The 18,334-nt window shown below is 44.1% G+C and overlaps 1 protein-coding gene across 19 annotated transcripts in view; it reads right to left on the bottom strand.

The window, feature by feature from the left end:
• The window catches only part of fam13c (family with sequence similarity 13 member C), a 304,619-nt gene that overhangs the window by 226,876 nt on the left and 59,409 nt on the right, over positions 1-18,334 (bottom strand). For 14 of the 19 annotated variants that reach the window (XM_072478901.1, XM_072478890.1, XM_072478895.1 and 11 more), the window contains 2 exons: positions 5,365-5,545; positions 4,277-4,478 (listed from right to left, as the gene is read on the bottom strand). The exons of 4 other annotated variants lie outside the window; for them this stretch is intronic. In XM_072478901.1, coding sequence (XP_072335002.1) covers positions 4,277-4,478; positions 5,365-5,366 — 204 coding nt within the window. In that variant the 5' untranslated portion in view covers positions 5,367-5,545. Of the gene's footprint in view, positions 1-4,276; positions 4,479-5,364; positions 5,546-18,334 lie in introns of those variants that run through there. One more of the 19 variants, XM_072478908.1, reaches the window with a different exon arrangement.

Raw genomic sequence — 18,334 nt, 5'->3', positions numbered from 1 at the left:
AGGAAGTATAGGCGCTGTTGTGCGTTCTTGACAGGGTGGATTTGGAAAAGATGTTTCATCTTGTAGGAGAATCTAGAACTCGGGGTCATTGTCTAAAAATAAGGGGTTACTCATTTAAGACAGAGAGAAGGAGAACGCCTCCTCCCAGTTTGTATGTTCATATGTCTATACCTTTCACATCCACCCGAGAGGGTATACACCAGACCCCAGTTTAACATCTCATCTGAAAGATGGGCCTCTGTTTAAAGTCGATCCTGGTGCTGCTCCAGCCAGAACAAAACAAAATTTAACACAACGCACACAAACTCCTATCTTCAAGGATTGTCTTAAATATACAGTCATTGTGGCAGAATGAAGGAGCTTACAAACACAGAACTGGTTCGTTCAGCCCAGTGTCTCTGCCAGTGCTAATTTTTCAGTTAGATCTCTCTACTTTATCCCATTTCCCATATTTTATTAAATATGTTTATTTTGTAAGTACATATCCATCTTCTCCTCAATAATGGCTCAATAAGACACGCAGTAAAGCAATTCTATGTTCTAATAACAGTGTGTGTGAAAACTGACTTGCCTCTTCACTCTGGCGATAACCCTTACACTGATAATCGTTTGGCAGTAGTGGTGCTTTAGAATCATAGAATTTACAGTGCAGAAGGAGGCCATTTGGCCCATCGAGTCTGCACCAGCTCTTGGAAAGAGCACCCTACATAAGCCCACACCTCCATCCTATCCCCTTAACCCGGTAACCCCACCCCACCTTTTGTTTGGACACTAAGGGCAATTAGCATGGCCAATCCACCTAACCTGCACATCTTTGGACTGTGGGACACCCGAAGGAAACTCACACAGACACGGGGAGAACATGCAGGCTCCGCACAGACAGTGACCCAAGCCGGGAATTGAACCTGGGACCCTGGAGCTGTGAAGCAACCGTGCTAACCATTGTGCTACCGTGCTGCAGAAAGAAAACAGACATGCTGTCAAAGCTTTTCATCTTATACTCATCAGTCCAGATTTGCCCCGATGAGTGCAAAGCAAAAAACTTCAAAAACAAGTCCCTGATTCAGTTATACTGGTCTGCTAACTGGTGATAATGCTTCATTGTTTATCCTTTCTAAACCTTCCATAATTTTGAAATTCTCCATAGGAACTTCCTTCACCCTCTCCAATCCAGAGAAAACCCAGTATACATTTGTCTTTCATTTCATTTTCTATCTACATCACCACAGCTTTCAAAGGTGGAAAGATATCTTTCTCTCTGTGCCTCCATTTAATTGAAAAATTATCAAGGGAAGTAGCAATTGAAGACAGAAACTTGAATTAATGGTCTGTATTCACGATCCTGAAGAGAATTGCAGTGTACAGAAAAGGATTTATAGATGAGAGAATTGATCTGCAGCGGTCTTGATTTGTTGTCATGACCTTTATTGGAGTTGAGTGCTTATTAATATGTAGTATGTGGTGAAAAAATATATATAATATAAAATTATATACAATCCTGACGACTTGATAGGGTGGATATTGTGTGGATGTTTCCACTTGTGGGGAGTCTAGAACAAGGGGACATGATTTACGAATCAGGAGTTTCCTCTTTAAATGGAAATGAAGAGATTTATTTCTCTCAGAGGGTCACTAACATGAGGAATTCTCCTTCCTAGAAAGCAGAGGAGGCAGGGTCACGGAATTTATTTCAGGCTGAGTTGGACAACTTTCGGAAAGAAAAGGCATAAGTGGAATTGAGACTACGACCAGATCAGCCACGATCCTATTGAATGGCAGAACAGACTCAAAAGGGTTAATGACCGTCTGCTGCTCCTGTACTGTGGTCCTTATGACCCCTTCTTTTCAAACTGTGTCTCCTAGCTCTAGCTTCCCTCACGAGGGAAAAGATCCTCTGAGCATCCACCCTGTCGAGCCCCCACAGAATCTTAAATGTTTCTATAAGATCACCTCTCATTCTTCTAAATTCCATTGCGTATAAGCACAACTTGCTCATCCTTTTCACGTAAGACAACCTACTCAACCCTCACTGAGCTGCTTCCAATGTACGTTTATCTCTCCTTAAGAAAGGAGACCAAAACTGCACACAGGTGTGGTCTCACCAATGCCTCGTGCAAGACCTCCCTACTTTTATACTCCATTCCCCCCTGCAATAAACGTTCCATTTGCCTAATTACTTGCTGTACATTCATGATAACTTTTTGTGATTAATGTACAAGGACACCCAGATTCTTCTGTGCCACAGCATTCTGCAGTCTCCGTCGACTTTTGTACTTTTCTACGAATCCTGCATCCTCAGCACATTGCTGGGTTTTTGTTTCATTCGCTCTTGGGATGTAGGCGTTGCTGGCTGGGCCAGCATTTATTACCCATCCCTAAATGCCCTCGAACAGGAGGGCAGTTAAGAGTCAACCGCATCACAGTGTGGGTCTGGAGTCGCATATAGGCCAGACCGGTTAAGGACAGCAGATTTCCTTCCCTGAAGGACATTAGTGAACCAGATGGGTTTTTACGACAATCGGTAATGGTTTCGTGGTCATCATTAGACTTTTAGTTCCAGAATTTTTGTACTGAATTCCACTTTCACCATCTGCCATGTTGGGATTTGAGCCCGGGACCCCAGAGCTTTACCCTGGGTCCCTGGATTACTAGTCCAGTGACAATACCACTACACCACTGCCTCCCCAGACAGCGAAGCCTGGGCAACTTAACCTACCAAGAAAAAAGGCTCAATAACCTCAGTCTCTGGTGTCCACTATACATCCTCAGCATCACATGGAAAGAGAAAGTCACCAATGAAGCAATATTTTCCATTAAAGTATGTTAACGTTAAACCAGCAAAGACGACTCTGCTGGCTGGGGCACGTGCACAGTATGGAAGATGGCTGCATTCCCGAGGATATGCTGTCTGGTGAGATGGCCCATGTCAAGATAGACCAGCAGGGCAGCCAAAGTTCCGATAAAAGGATACAGTCCAAAGAGACACAAAAGCCCTTAACACCAATCCCATCAAGTGGATGACTCCAGATGCAAATGGCGGTACCAGCAGGAGTTCACCAGCATGACAACATGTGGTTTCAGAAGCTCCAAAGCTGAAGCCAGCCCTGCAAATAAGGTATCAGCAGAGATCATCCCACACCACCGGCAAGGGACAACTTCCTGTGGGGCTTTTGTGGGCGACTTTGTCTTTCTGAAGTTTTGTAAGGGCCACGAAGAATCCAGCACAAGTTTTAAGGATACAAAGTAATAACATTTATTTACGATAACATATATACATAACAGTAGCAGTAACTTCCCTTGCTACATACTCCTTCCTGTTGGTTCCTGAACTGGCCAGCTTTATTTATACTAGGAGTTTACTAGTGGTTTCTCCACTCCCCTCATTGGGGAAGCTCATACTCCCACAGGATTGTGGGATAGTCATTAGTCCCCAGCCAATGGTAAGTAGGCAGGTTATAACATGAAGTTTGTTCAGTCATGGAAAGAAGTGCAGCAGTTGACCTTATCTGATCTCACCAAACTTCTGCATTCCCATCATCACTGGCAGATGGAAGGATGTCAATCCACAACTTTAGGACTTCCTACAACACCTCACAACCAATGAAGTACATCTGTTTAAATGCCATTACTGTTTTAATGTAAGAGACATTAGTGCAAGCATTGTGGTTTTTCTTCTCTACTAAATCATTTCACATTTCTAAAACATAGTTAATTACAGAATTTGAGTATTGTTGGAAAAAGAGATGTGCTGTTGAAGCTTTTCAGCAAGCACTCAGAAATGCCAAATTTCAAAGGAGCAACAAACTATACTGCATGAGAAAAGGGAGCTGTGGTTGGTTGGCACATTGGCTCTGATTGGTCACGGCATTGCCGTGGAGAATGCACCATGGAACTATTGTCCTCCATGCTTTTGTTTAATTCAAAAAAGACACAATGCCTGGACATGTTCCTTTTTCCTGCAGAGGACAAGTCCCAGCTTATGAATATATGTAACTTCAAGCAAGTATTATGAGTCCAACTAATAATCTTAAATTACTCTCACTATAAGTTATATATATCCATGGGAGGAGGGGGCGGCATTATTTCCCCGGTACATTCCCCATGGCAAAGCCTCAACTAATCAGAGTTGACTTGCCAACTAATCAGCAGTACACATTGTCCCCACTTTGAAATTTGGCATTCTTGCATCTGTCCTGATGAGTGCAAGATAAAAAGCTTTGATAGCATGTCTCATTTAATTGACATCTGAAAATAAATCTGTCCTGGTAACACTCACATCCTGATGTTGCACTGCTCGTGTCCCTAAGCTGGGCTTCGGCCTCTTTGCGTTTTGATTATCTCCACCTTGCTGTTCTGTTCTACTGAGTACTTTCTTTTCAGCGTGTTGTAAAGTGTGCTGTAAAGCACCTCGCACTGATGGATGGTGATCTTCCCAGGTATCGCCACACTGTGGGAAATTATCTGTGTTTGTCTTATCCCTGACACACAAATAGAAGAACATCCCGGTGAGCAAAATAAAAGATCACACCAGAAAGACAAGGTTATTTTTCAGGACTCAGATGAATTTTGCATAGGGATTGTAAAAATGGACAGTGCTACACAGAGTTTGCAGCCAGAGCTATGCAGCCTTGGAGGAGCACATTAAAATATACATGTTACTTTTTTAAAAGTCCTGTCCTGTTCCCTCCAGTACACCCCACATCTGAACTGTTCAGAATCCCACCCCTACAAGCTACATTCATACTCCCTTTTCCTTGTCTCAAATGGTTTTTAAGAGGTGAATAATGATACAAACTGCGCTGATGTTAAATGTAAGGGTATCCCAAAACCTTGATGGGTAACTTGGAACAACGGTTTGTGGTGTTGTATTTTTCTGGTCTAATATAAGGAACCATGGAGAACCCAGTGAGGAACAGTCCAGTAATCAATTAATAAAGAATATTTGTTAACTTAAAAGAAAGACAAATACACACACAAGAAGGACTATAGCTATGACACTTAAGTAGACTGATGACTATACACACAGAATTTTACATCAAACTATCCCTTGGTCCCCAAATACCTATATTTATTTACCTGAACTCTGAAACACCCCTTTCCCAAACAACATACAGTTTTAAGTAATTTTCTGTGCTAAATCCAACAAGTAATTACCACAACCAGGTTAAGGTGGCCACATCTGGAAAATAGTCTTCCGGTCCAGCGAAGGGGGAAGCACACCGCCGAGGCCGCACTCAGTCACATTTCCTGCACTGGGGAGCTCCGGTGAGTGGTTTGGGTTTGGAACGCACTGCCTGGGAGTGTGATGGAACCAGTGCTAAACCCGCGCCGGTTTGAAATTTCCAACAGTAAACTTAATCTTACATTTTTTTGAGGCTGTGGTCATCGTCCTGTCAGTTCTGCAGTTGACAACCTTTCCCTTGTTGACAGGGATGTAAGAAAGAGACTTGATCCTGGATCTGCCTCTTGCAGAGACTATTCGTTGATGATGTTCAGCAGAGGTGCTGAAAGTTCCTTGGGCACACAAACAAGCTGCCCTTCAAACCTTCACCGATAACAAAGTAAAAGAATTTCATTATCATTTCTCCAAAGTACGAGTTGTAACATGAGAGTCGTATTTTCCTTCAGAAACAAACTGTGGTAGATGCTCAAGAGGAATTCTTTCTTGGGAGTAGAGAGACTGACTCTCCTAACATTATACTGGCCCAGTACCAAACAACAAAGACACCAGTGACCTCTATACACAATCATCATACACAACTACCCATCTCAGTCCCAGATTATTTTCAGACAGCAAGCTGATTGGCTAGGCCAAGCTAATGACAAGCTATTGATGGAGCTATGTCATACTGGACTGACCCATTATCTGTAGGGGGGAAACTGTTGTTGTCAGTATTATTGTGGTTAATAAAGCTTCAAGGAGGAACCAAAATTATGGAGTTAAATTAGATAAATCGTTAAATTGTAACTGATTCAAAAGGTGCATCTCAGTTGCTGCCTGCACTTTGGGGATAGACCAAAGATGAACATGTTTTCCTTCCCCAGCAATTTTTCTCAGATTGAACCAAACCCATAAGAAGTGTAAATATAGGCTGAGTCCCTCCTCAGTGTGTACAGTAGCAGCATCAGCTGGTTTGCTGCAAATGCACTAAAACAATTCCAGCATCCTGTTCTTCCAATATAACCCCAATAAACAGTGTGAGTCTATTGACCATTGGCCTCTTCTGTCTGTCGTTTCACTACTTTCGGGCTGAGAATCATTATTGCGTTAACTAAACTTCCTGCTACACTAATGTAAGAGCTGCAATACTGCAAGTATGGCAAGGTTTTTGTTTAATTGGGGTGATCGTGATACACTAATATTTGAGTCTTGTAGAATATAAAATAGCTATTTTCCACGTGGATATGTTTTGGAGAAAAATTTATACTGAGTCTAAATCCTAATCATGAAGATTTATGACATTTCTCCAGAGTTGCAATAAGTAATAAAAGCTTGATTGCTTTTCATTAACTAAAGTCAAGGGAGAGAGAAGGCTTTAACACTGGTCTTTAGCTCTGCTGAGTTTAGAGTAGACCCTTCTAATCCTGCTTAAGAACGGTGAAAGAACAAGCAGCTTAAACCCCGATGGCTGCAGAGTGTTAGAAAGGAAACAGGTCTGAGAGCGGCCCAGCCAGAGCTATCACACGTCCTTAATCTGAAAGAATCAGCTCTTTAGACTGAAGCGAACAATGCTAAAGGGTCCACTGGCTGGGATTGAGCCACAAGGCTGTCGCAAGCCAAAGATTTGGTTTTAGGCCGTAACCAGTGAAAGCAAAGCTGAACTTCTTCAGAACACATGTGGCAATCCAGCCTTCCTAGTGTTTTTCAGGAGCCTGCCATTTTCCATCCATTCAAATTAACCATTGAAGCATCAGGTGCTACATACGCAATCTCCAGCAACCTAGCAAGCCCATATCACAACTGGGAATGTCATATTGTGGAATTAGAAGGATGGATAATTGGTTTATTGAAAAATCAACATGGCGGCACGTGCCACCTTGTGACAATGATACAAATAAAACAAACAATAATTCATAACGTAATTACTGACAATCATTGATATACGAATAAAGTAAATAAAAGGATTAATGATCATTTCAGCACACAAATAATTACAATATGTTACAAAGTTCAGCTCTCAATTTACAGAATAGAAATGAATTGTCTATTACACTCTGCATTTCATGTCAAAGCCTTTGATCATATGTCATCATATTGAGCTCATTGAATTCTGAATTATTAACAAACAATTTATGAGTACTATGGGGAGGGGGTTGGGCTGTCTCGTAATCCATTTGTTCTCTATCTTATTTGTGGAATTGTATCTTTTCTCCTTAATTCCACTGCATATTTGCTTTTGTGTGGTTGTGGCAAGCGACGTTGGCAATGGGAGGTAGGATTCGCAAGGTTCCTAAGCATGTGCTGCAGCTTTATGTACATATATCGATTTCAGCAAAGCTCCATTGCACCTTAACAGAGACTCTCAGTTTAAGTTTCCTCCTTCACAATACCATTATGGTCAAACAAGCTTTTCCATACATCACAGTGTTTGATTTCATGACGCATGGCCAGGATATAGTGAGGCTCAGTCACAGATTTTGAGAAATAGGCTGTTCCTATTTCACAAAGAATATAACTCTCTTGAAAAGTAAACATTTGACAGGTGCATATGGGCAAAAAGCTCCATTTCAGTGTATCGTTGATCCCCACTGTGAACAAATAAACTCCCAACATTTCAACAAATAAAGCTACAATGTCATTTTTCTTTATCTGCCCCATTCTTGCACTCGATTGCATTTTCTTGTGTTGCATTTTGGACTCTGGAAAAGTTGATATTCAGTGACAAAGTTAAGTTGGGTGTGATCAAATGGCCATGTTGCGCCTGAAAAGCAGTGCCCCATGGCACAACGTGACGATAGAAGCCAGGAGATCCCATTCCTGGGATCGACCCGGATTGCAAGGTCTTGCGAGATCTAACACCATCTCGCAAAACGTTGCAGTGTGAAACCCATCCATTATGGGCGTATTTGGCAAATCTGTATATTAGAGCAAGACAGCTAGGATGTGATTATATAGCCACACTGCGCTGGAAAAGCAGCGTGTCTTTGGGATTCAAACCCTTCACCTCGGAGACCTCGGCTGAGCGCCATTTGGTATTAGTCCCCACAAATGTGGACCAGATTGAACCTCACCCATGGGGGTCTCCAAAGGGATCTGAGCCCCCCAGCTGCAAACCCTTTGATCATGGTGTTGCCCTGGCACTGATGGTGCCACCTAAGTACCTTAGCAGTACCACCTTGGCAGTGCCAAGGTACCCAGGTGGCAGTGCCAGCTGGCAAAGGAACTGCCAGGATGCCAGGTTTGCACTGCTAAACTGACATTTTTTGCACGCAATCGGGCTGGGATTGCCTGGCGTGGGGATGCGGGGAGGGCTGGGACCCTCCCATATTGCGTTTGGGCGTTTGGGCTTGGGGGGAGGTCGGGGATACTTTTGGGAGCCTCGGAGATCGGGACGTCATTTAAAAATGGCATCACGATCTCTTGTTACAATGGAGATTTCTGGCGAGAGGAGCTCTGCACTGTAAAAAAGGGGCTACGTGCAGCCTCGGCCACATGTTCACCGCTGAGGCCCCATATCTAACCGGGGGCATGTTGAATAGTGCAGTGTTTCTCAGCACTGCAAGTGCCAAGAAACATGTGGGTAAAAATGGGACTTCGTTCCCATTTAGTTAAATGGCGCCCAACATCCAGTCTAACAGTTTAGTATCAAACCACATGAGGTACACAATCTTCTATTTTGAGAACTGCATTGACATCCTTCTGCTCGTCAACTAAACATTGCACCCTCCATTCTGACTAACCCATCTTCTGGACAGATTGGTAGTTATCTGTCACTGGAATGACCCAACTACTGTCGTGGCATTAAGGCCCCAAAATTACACCCTGGAATACCAGCTTACAGATACCTCACCTGTTCCTCACAAAATCCTCCCCCTAATTTTAATATAGATACACCGGTTCCACCAAGAAATAGTGAAGGGGAATTTTGTGTAACCATTGAAACATTCAGATTCCGGTATCCCATACCATACCTTGAGAGCCTTAAATCTGATTCAAGTTGAAAACATAATCAGAGAAGAAGAAAAAACATGAGACAGGGAAAGTTAACCAAGCCACTCAATTTAGAGTCAGGCATACATAGAGTTAGCATGTTGTTAATAGTAAATAATGTAATCCTGTAATTACTAATCCTTCTTGTATCATGTGGCATCTGGATGCAATTTTACTGTCAACACCATGGACAAGATAATTTGTTCTGCAGTAGTGGGTTTTACTTTGACTCTCAAAGACATCCAAAGTGTGATCAGATTAATCTCTGCAGCATGGTCCAGGAAAAAAGTAAAGGAACCAATTCTGGAGGGGAAAACAGAGTCCATGGCCAGGTACTGGAATTATTCTGCACCTGATGTCCTGTCAGAAAGCTGTTAATTAGGGGGTCTCTGGGGGGGGGGCTTTAAAACCAAATCCAAATTCTCAAAGCTGCCACGGTGAGATTTGATTTCACCTCTTATAGATTGTTAGTTCAGGTTTCCAAATTAGCAGGTCAGTGACATCACAAATACCATGATTGGTGAGGTGTTACGGTGTCTTGTCATCAGATTCTAACTCCCTCCCCTCCCAGCAGGCTTTGAAGTTGAGGGGGGGCGGGGAAGCTGAGGGAGTGTGAAATTGCATGGAGGGGATTCCCTTCGGGATCCCGCCCACTCGGAACGGGTAGCAAATTTACAATGGGGTGGGAAGGACCTTGAAGGGGAAGCCTGCCCTCACCCCAATTAAGGTCCTTACTTGGCCACTTAATGGTCTATTTTCCACACCCCATCTCAATTTTTAGGCGGGTCAGCACATGGCAGCTTAGGTGGGGAGGCGGTGGGCAAGGACTCATAATTGAGCAGAGTTGAATCACGGATGGGCAGGCGGGGGTACACTTCTATCAGAAGCCCCCTTAACGCCCAGTGATATCTGGACCTTCTTCATCACTTCCCCCTCTCCCCAACCCCGGCCGATCCCTGAGCACCTGATCCCCTCTCCCCCCTTCCCCCAGACTTCCCTTACCCTCCCCACCCTGGGGCCTTGCCATTTACCTGTCCTCCGGCTCCCGGCACTTCATTCCAGGCAGTTCCCTGCAGTGCCTCTTTTGGCCAGTGTAATGCTGTACCTGGAGGGACTGGACAGCTGCCAGCCAATCAGATCGCCAAGGCAGGACCTCCACCTGCCTGAGGATGGAAATCCTGCCTTATTCCAATCAATGCTCATTAGAGCTTGAAATGGCACCAGGGCTGCTGGAGTGGATGAGTATGTGTTCCCTGACTATTCAGGCCTCAGAGAACACACAAAACTGCAGGTCATACAAAAATGCAATTGAATCCACAGTCGGGCTCTTCAATTCTCCTCAGATTAACAAGCACTGAACTCCAATAAAGATCAAGTCAACAAACCAAGGTCACTGAAGATCAATACTCTCATCTATAAACCCTTTTCCATTAATGCATCATTTAATTCTCTTCAGGATCATTATTAGAGGCCGCTAGCTCAATGTTCTCTCTTTGATTGCTACTTCCCAGAATCATTTATGTATTAATTGGAGGAATAGAGAGCTCAAGAGACGCGTACCGTACATTGTTAAAAGCAATAATGTTTAAAAAGCCAAAAGTAATTTTAATAATAATCTTTCTTGTCACAAGCAGGCTTACATTAACACTGCAATGACGTTACTATGAAAAGCCCCGAGTCGCCACATTCCAGCGCCTGTTCGGGTACACAGAGGGAGAATTCAGAATGTCCAAATTACCTAACAGCATGACTTTCGGGACTTGTGAGAGGAAACCTATGCAGACACGAAGAGAATGTGCAGACTCCACACAGACAGCGACCCAAACCGGGAATCGAACCTGGGACCCTAGAGCTGCGAAGCAATAGTGCTACCCACTGTGCTATTGTGCTGCCTGGCTTCTTTACATACAAGATTAGGATATAAAAGCAAGGAAGGGATGTTGACTGTAGCCACCTAAAATGGCTGATTCCCTATTAATTTGGCCAAAACCCGATTTAAAATGGCTCACCGAAAAGGCTGATGGGAAAAGCAGCCAACAGGACACAAACGGACAGCTGCAGACAGAATAGCATATTCGGCTCTGGGGAAGTCGGCCCAGATCGATACTCAAGACCATTAGCAGCACATCAACCCAGACATCTGCAGTTAAATCGGCTATCCCCGGGAACAATTGCAACATATTAGCAATTGAATGCCGGGCCAGACCTGTCGGCGCCTGCAGTGGCCGAAACAAAGACAGGTGAACGACCACCCCCCGATCGAGGAATCGGCCCGTTATTGGACGTATCGAACCCAGTGATTGGGAACAAGTCCAATCACTTGGGACTCAGGGTCAAGGGCCGCCCCGGGAGGCGTGAAGCCCCTGGGACCTATAAAGTAAGGGGCCAAGTTCAGATCTCTCTCTCCCTTCTTCGCCTGCTCGCGACCTTCGCAAAAACATCGACCAGAAACTGTAAGTTTGACTCCAGCGATCGCTACCCGGTAAAGACTCCTAGCCATCGACCCGTATCAGCCTTTTTGAATCCCACGGGCCAGATCCGATTCGATAAGCCATTTGTTTCCCTGACCTGGTGGGCCCTTCCTAAAGTTAAGTATTGGCCAGTAGTGATAGGTTTCTACATAGAGAATAGCATTATTGTGTAAGCATTACTTGTTATATATAATAAATGATCGTTGATTTCAATCTTACTAAGCTGACTTATTAATCATAACTCGAGCTTGAACCACGTGGCGGTATCAGAAAGATACCTGGCGACTCATGAGCAAAGGTGACATAATCAGAGGTAATAAACTAAGGTTAATAAGAGCAACATGACTTTCTAAAGATGTTAGCTTGATGTTGGTTCAATTATGGTGTGCAATAATGTACACCCCCATGCAGAAAGGCTATTTCCTTCCCCAGCAGCACTGTTGCTGTTCCGGCACCTCAGGGACTGCAGCAGTTCAAGAAGGCAGGTCACTTCCAACTTCTGAAGGGCGACCAGGGATGGGCAACAAATACTGGCCCAGCCAGCGATGCCCACATCCCATAAATGAATTTTTACAAATTAGTTTGGGTATGATGCATTGTCACGAGAATGCTACCAGGCCTGCTAAACTTCTGTGAAGCTTTCTCTCTTGAAGAAGGTGAAGGGAAGGCCTACAGAGAATGTCAACATTATAAAGGACTGAGAGAGGGTAAACAATGAAGGATTATCGGGTTCATAGAATTTACAGTGCAGAAGGAGGCCATTCGGCCCATCAAGTCTGCACCGTGGTGCTCTCTGAAAGAGCACCCTACCCAACCGCACACCTCCACCCTATCCCCATAACCCAGTAACCCCACCCAACACTAAGGGCAATTTTGGACACTAAGGGTAATTTAGCATGGCCAACCCACCTAACCTGCACATCTTTGGACTGTGGGAGGAAACCGGAGCACCCGGAGGAAACCCTCGCACACACAGGGAGAATGTGCAGACTCCGCACAGACAGTGACCCAAGCCAGGAATCGAACCTGGGACCCTGGAGCTGTGAAGCAATTGTGCTAACCACCGTGCTACCCACTACCAAATCAGTATAAGGAGCCAAGAGTCCACCTCAGGGACTGCAGCAGTTCAAGAAGGCAGGTCACTTCCAACTTCTGAAGGGCGACCAGGGATGGGCAACAAATACTGGCCCAGCCAGCGATGCCCACATCCCATAAATAAATTTTTACAAATTAGTTTGGGTATGATGCATTGTCACGAGAATGATACCAGGCCTGCTAAACTTCTGTGAAGCTTTCTCTCTTGAAGAAGGTGAAGGGAAGGCCTACAGAGAATGTCAAAATTATAAAGGACTGAGAGAGGGTAAACAATGAAGGATTATCGGGTTCATAGAATTTACAGTGCAGAAGGAGGCCATTCGGCCCATCGAGTCTGCACCGTGGTGCTCTCTGAAAGAGCACCCTACCCAACCGCACACCTCCACCCTATCCCCATAACCCAGTAACCCCACCCAACACTAAGGGCAATTTTGGACACTAAGGGTAATTTAGCATGGCCAACCCACCTAACCTGCACATCTTTGGACTGTGGGAGGAAACCGGAGCACCCGGAGGAAACCCACGCACACACAGGGAGAATGTGCAGACTCCGCACAGACAGTGACCCAAGCCAGGAATCGAACCTGGGACCCTGGAGCTGTGAAGCAATTGTGCTAACCACCGTGCTGCCCACTACCAAATAAGTATAAGGAGCCAAGAGTCCAGACTATCACAAACCCAATCCACTGCAGGCCAATTGTTTTACCTATAAATCTAGTCCTATTCAGTGCAATATGATGCAGTATTTAATTTGCTTCAGGATCAATATTACAGTGTACCTATTCAACTCCCTGTCAATTAAGTGCCTCATCCCGTGATCAGTTTGTACTAACTAGAGGATGAGAGAGTTCCAAAGGTGTTGGGCCGCACACATTTAAGAGCAGTAGATTAGACAGTGAAGATCAACTGAGATTTTATGTTATGTACATGGAGCTTTAAAATAAAAGAAAGAAAGTGGTGTTAAGTTTGTGAAGACATTATTGTGATACCTCAGTTCTGCACATCCCTCCATAATAAGGCTATCAGAAGAGTGTTTAGGGTACAATGTATCATCATGAGAGTGTTTCCAGAAACAAGAGTTTGTAATTATGAGGGAAGTTTCATAAATTGAGGCTTATTCACTGGAGCAGCGAAAGGGAAGGAAGTCCCACTGAGTGTTTGGAAATTATGACAGATTTAGAGAGGGTAAACACGGAAGGATTATCATTGATTAATACATCAGGATAAGAGCTATAGACTCACGATTATAATTAGAGTGAAGAGGGAAGCTAGTTTTAACAGAGAGGATTTTTAGAACATGGAATTGCTTTACTACAAATGAACAGCGGCAGGGACTTCACATTATTTGTAATGGAATCGAACGAGCATTTGGCAACCCATGCAATAGATATCTGCAATAGGTTATGGGGTAAACACGGAAATGGAATTAGTGTCGATAGACCGAATTGAAGATCCATTGCTGCAGACAAGTGAGAATCAGAGTGACTGTGTAAAGATTCTGGGTGGTGATTTGGAGAAAGTGAGTAGTTTCAAGTAAAATAGGCAAAATACTGTGGATGCTGGAATTTGAAACCAGGACAGATGATGCTGGAAAAATTCAGCAGGTCTGGCAGCATCTGTACGGAGAGAAAACAGAATTAACGTTTTGAGTCCGTTTGACTCTTCGTCAGAACTAAAGAAAGGGAGAAATGTGTTGAATAATGAAGTGTGGTATAGGGTTTGCAACAAAATGGAGCAACTTTAAGAACAAAAGACAGATGGCCTGGTATGGGGAGGGGGGATTTGCATTGAGGCAATACATGTTTGGGATATCTTTTTTTAAAAGGGTTGAAGATAGGGAAGAAACGGCACAGTCTAAAATTATTGAACTCAATGTTGATGTCCTGAGGGCTGTAACATTCCTAACCAGAAGATGCTCCTCCAGCGTGGATGTAGTTTCAAGTACCTGAGGGTTAGTGGTGGCAGAAAATGGAAATGTGGAAATGGAAATTAAGCAACTGATTAGCTGTGCAGTAACAGGAAGAAGGGCAGTGGAAATTTATGTGGTAGAAAAGAATTGGTAGTCGAGGGGGAGAATCTACAGGACAATTGTGAGACTGGCCTGGTTATATAGGTGCTGAAACCTGCCAAAATCAAGAAGAGAGGAACAATGACTGTATACGAATGAGATGCCGAGATGGGTATGTGGAGTAACAAATAAGGACAAAATCAAGAGCCAGCATTTCAGCTGACCAGTGACGACATTGGGAGCATCAGAGACATTAACCTAGAAGGGACTGAAAAGGTCTGATCAAATGGTGGAGAGAGAAAAGGAATGGGGTGAGGTGGGTGATGGAGACAGAACTGCCAGGGAGGAGAAGAGAAAGGCTTGAGACCAAATAGAAACGGCAGTGTGAGGGACTTAAACACGGTGGGATTGGGAGGGGAATGGCTGACTGACAGGAGGAGTTGGAGAAGGATGATGAACCAGCACTGAGGCAAGCCCAAATAAAACGGGAGAAGCTTACATAGAGTTACATAGAATTTACAGTGCAGAAGGAGGCCATTCGGCCCATCGAGTCTGCACCAGCTCTTGGAAAGTGCACCCTACCCAAGGTCAACACCTCCACCCTATCCCCACAACCCAGTAACCCCACCCAACACTAAGGGCAATTTTGGACACTAAGGGCAATTTATCATGGCCAATCCAACTAACCCGCACATCTTTGGACTGTGGGAGGAAACCGGAGCACCCGGAGGAAACCCACGCACACACGGGGAGGATGTGCAGACTCCGCACAGTCAGAGACCCAAGCCGGAATCGAACCTAGGACCCTGGAGCTGTGAAGCAATTGTGCTATCCACAATGCTACCGTGCTGCCCAAAATTTAATTTAGAGTACCCAATTTTTTTTTTTTCCAATTAAGGGGCAATTTAGCATGGCCAATTCACCTACACTGCACATCTTTGGACATGGGGAGAATATGCAAACTCCACACAGAGAGTGACCCAGGCCGGGATTGAACCCAGGTCCTCAGCGCCGTAGGCAGCAGTGCTAACCATTGGGCCACCATGCTGCCCTTAAGCTGAAAGAAGAAATTCCAATTTGGGATGACCAGGTGAGAGGGGATGAACTGGTTCTCCTCTATTCAATCCTGTCGGTTGGTCACAACAAAGGTTTTAGTTTATTTTTCACAAGGTTATGCTTTTTCCAAATCACAATGTATTTAACTATTTCAGCTGTGAACAACATGGAGCCAATCGAACACGGTTTTCCTGAGTTAAAGAAAAAATTTATTTCCCCCAGAAACTCAGGAACAAGAATAAAAATGTGATGCAAGCATTCAGCCCTCATACAATTATTCAATCACACACACGCAGCACTCCACCCACACATACACGCACTACGTACCCACACATATATACTGGCACGCACCACTCCATTCACACCCACGCAAACACACATGCATCACTCCACTCACACCCACAGAGACAGACACACACACACATGCATACACACACATGCTTGCGCCATTCCACCCACATCCACATGCGCATGCACCATTTCTCTCTCTCACACACATATATCATCTCCCCCCCCCCCCCCCCCACATACACACAATATTTAGTTAAGTGTCCTCGGATTGACCTTGAGGTGTAGATATCAAAGCTATGGCCAATATGAAGTAGCCGGTTTTATGGATGCAGTCAGATAAAAAAAGGTGTTGTAATTATCACAAGATCTCAGTTCTTTGACGGATTTCTGGTAAAGTTGGCTTGTCAAATCGGGTGACTTTCAAAAGAGAGAGGGAGAGAGAGCAGCCTTCAGCTAGTTTCCTCTGCTGAAGACTTTTATTGACACTGTCTGTGTCACTTGCAATCTCTCTTTAGTGGCTGGAAAGCCTTGCCATGAAATACTTCACCCATTGTGTATTTCCAAGAGGAATTGGGTATGTCTGTCTGCTGCAGCCATTGTTTCAAAATCCAATACTTATATTTTTAATGTCTCTTCCTGAGACAGTTACGAGTTTCGACGGGTATCTGGATTATAGGAAAAGCCTCCCTCTTCACACCCCCTCAGGGTGATTTATTTGTTTCTCAGCTTCACTTTGCAATGTGGCCTTGCTGTTTGAACCTCTGTCCCAATTTAAATTGCAAACTTTCCAGCCAGTTGAAAGTTGAAAAATCATTTTTTTGAAAATAAAGGGAGCATAACCTCGTGACAAATTGAAGAACTAGCACTGACAGAGACATAATGGGTTGGATGTCCTACCTGTGGACCATTAAACTCTGTAAGTGCCACAATGCCAGACATTTTATAACTTGCTCATTGCGCTAAACTTACTGGGCAGGATTCTCCGTCCCACCAGACCCATTTTCTAGCGTGGCGTGCCTCCGCTGGCAGCGGGATCCTCCGTCCCAGCAACCGGCCAATGGGGTTTCCCATAGTGGCCACCCCCACACCATCGGGACATCCGCGGGCGTATGTGCGTTGCCAGCGAAGCGGAGGATCCCACTGATGGAGAATCCCGCCACTGTATTTTGTTTCATCAGATGTGATTAGAAGAAAATAATTTGAAATGTGGTTTCTAAATTAAATATTTAATGCGTCCACAATTACAACTCAGACTTTGACCACTTTAAGTCTGAGACAACGCTCTTTTGATAAATTATATGTTTAGTATTTATCTGGTTCAGTAAAGATTATTTATGCTTAGAAATCTGAACGTAAAATAAATGTAATCATTATCTTTAAACCTCTTATAACAGTAGATTACCTCTGTAAGATTCATTCAAGAGTTCCAGTGAATCACATTCTATGAACAAAGGTTGCAATGAGAAATTCATTACCAGCCCTTCATTGCAGCCCAAATATAATTTCATGAAAGGAAGCCAGACAAAAGTATGCAGATGATATCTAACGCATGCACTCCAGGACTTAAGTTGAGGGCTGTCTTAATTGCACAAGTATTTCCATTAACCAATTCTGCCATGTTTAACTTACTTTTAGGGGCTTTATGCCTGGCTGTGCGTACATTTTTTTTTGCACACACACACACACTATCATTTAAAATATCTCAAAAACAAGTACAACATAAGGAATTGCTTACACAGTTGGGTTACGTTATTGGAGGCAGTATCCAAAACACAAGAGGCGGAAAAGCTGCACATAGTCAATTAGAGCAATAATCTGAGGAGCCCACACATACATTATTGTCTAATACCTCAGTATAATTGCAGAATATTAGACATGCATTCTCACATACTGGCAGAGTGTACGTACTTTCAGATGGCTTGCACTGCTACAGTCTTGACAAAGTCAGAAGCTCGCCATATAGGAGCTATAATGCGGAAGGACGTCGGAATAGGGGATGGCGGGAAATCATAGAATTTACAGTGCAGAAGGAGGCCATTTGGCCCAATGAGTCTACATCGGCTCTTGGAAAGAGCACCCCACCCAAGCCCAAATAAAGTAGGCAGTGAGAGAAAACCATTCAAGCTTCGTCATATTCTGCTTGTTTAAGCCAAGCGAAGGCAGGCAGGCTGAAATGTTGCGAATCAGCACGGGACTAGAAAGAGCTATCACCTCTGTCTGAAATGCTGCATCACGTCCAGAACCTGTTCCACTGTGTTTTGT

This window comes from Scyliorhinus torazame, chromosome 16, assembly GCF_047496885.1.
Source record: "Scyliorhinus torazame isolate Kashiwa2021f chromosome 16, sScyTor2.1, whole genome shotgun sequence".
In the NCBI taxonomy this organism is placed as follows: domain Eukaryota; kingdom Metazoa; phylum Chordata; class Chondrichthyes; order Carcharhiniformes; family Scyliorhinidae; genus Scyliorhinus; species Scyliorhinus torazame.
The sequence above is the reverse complement of the archived record's forward strand: the minus strand, read 5'-3'. Positions and strand labels throughout refer to the sequence as shown.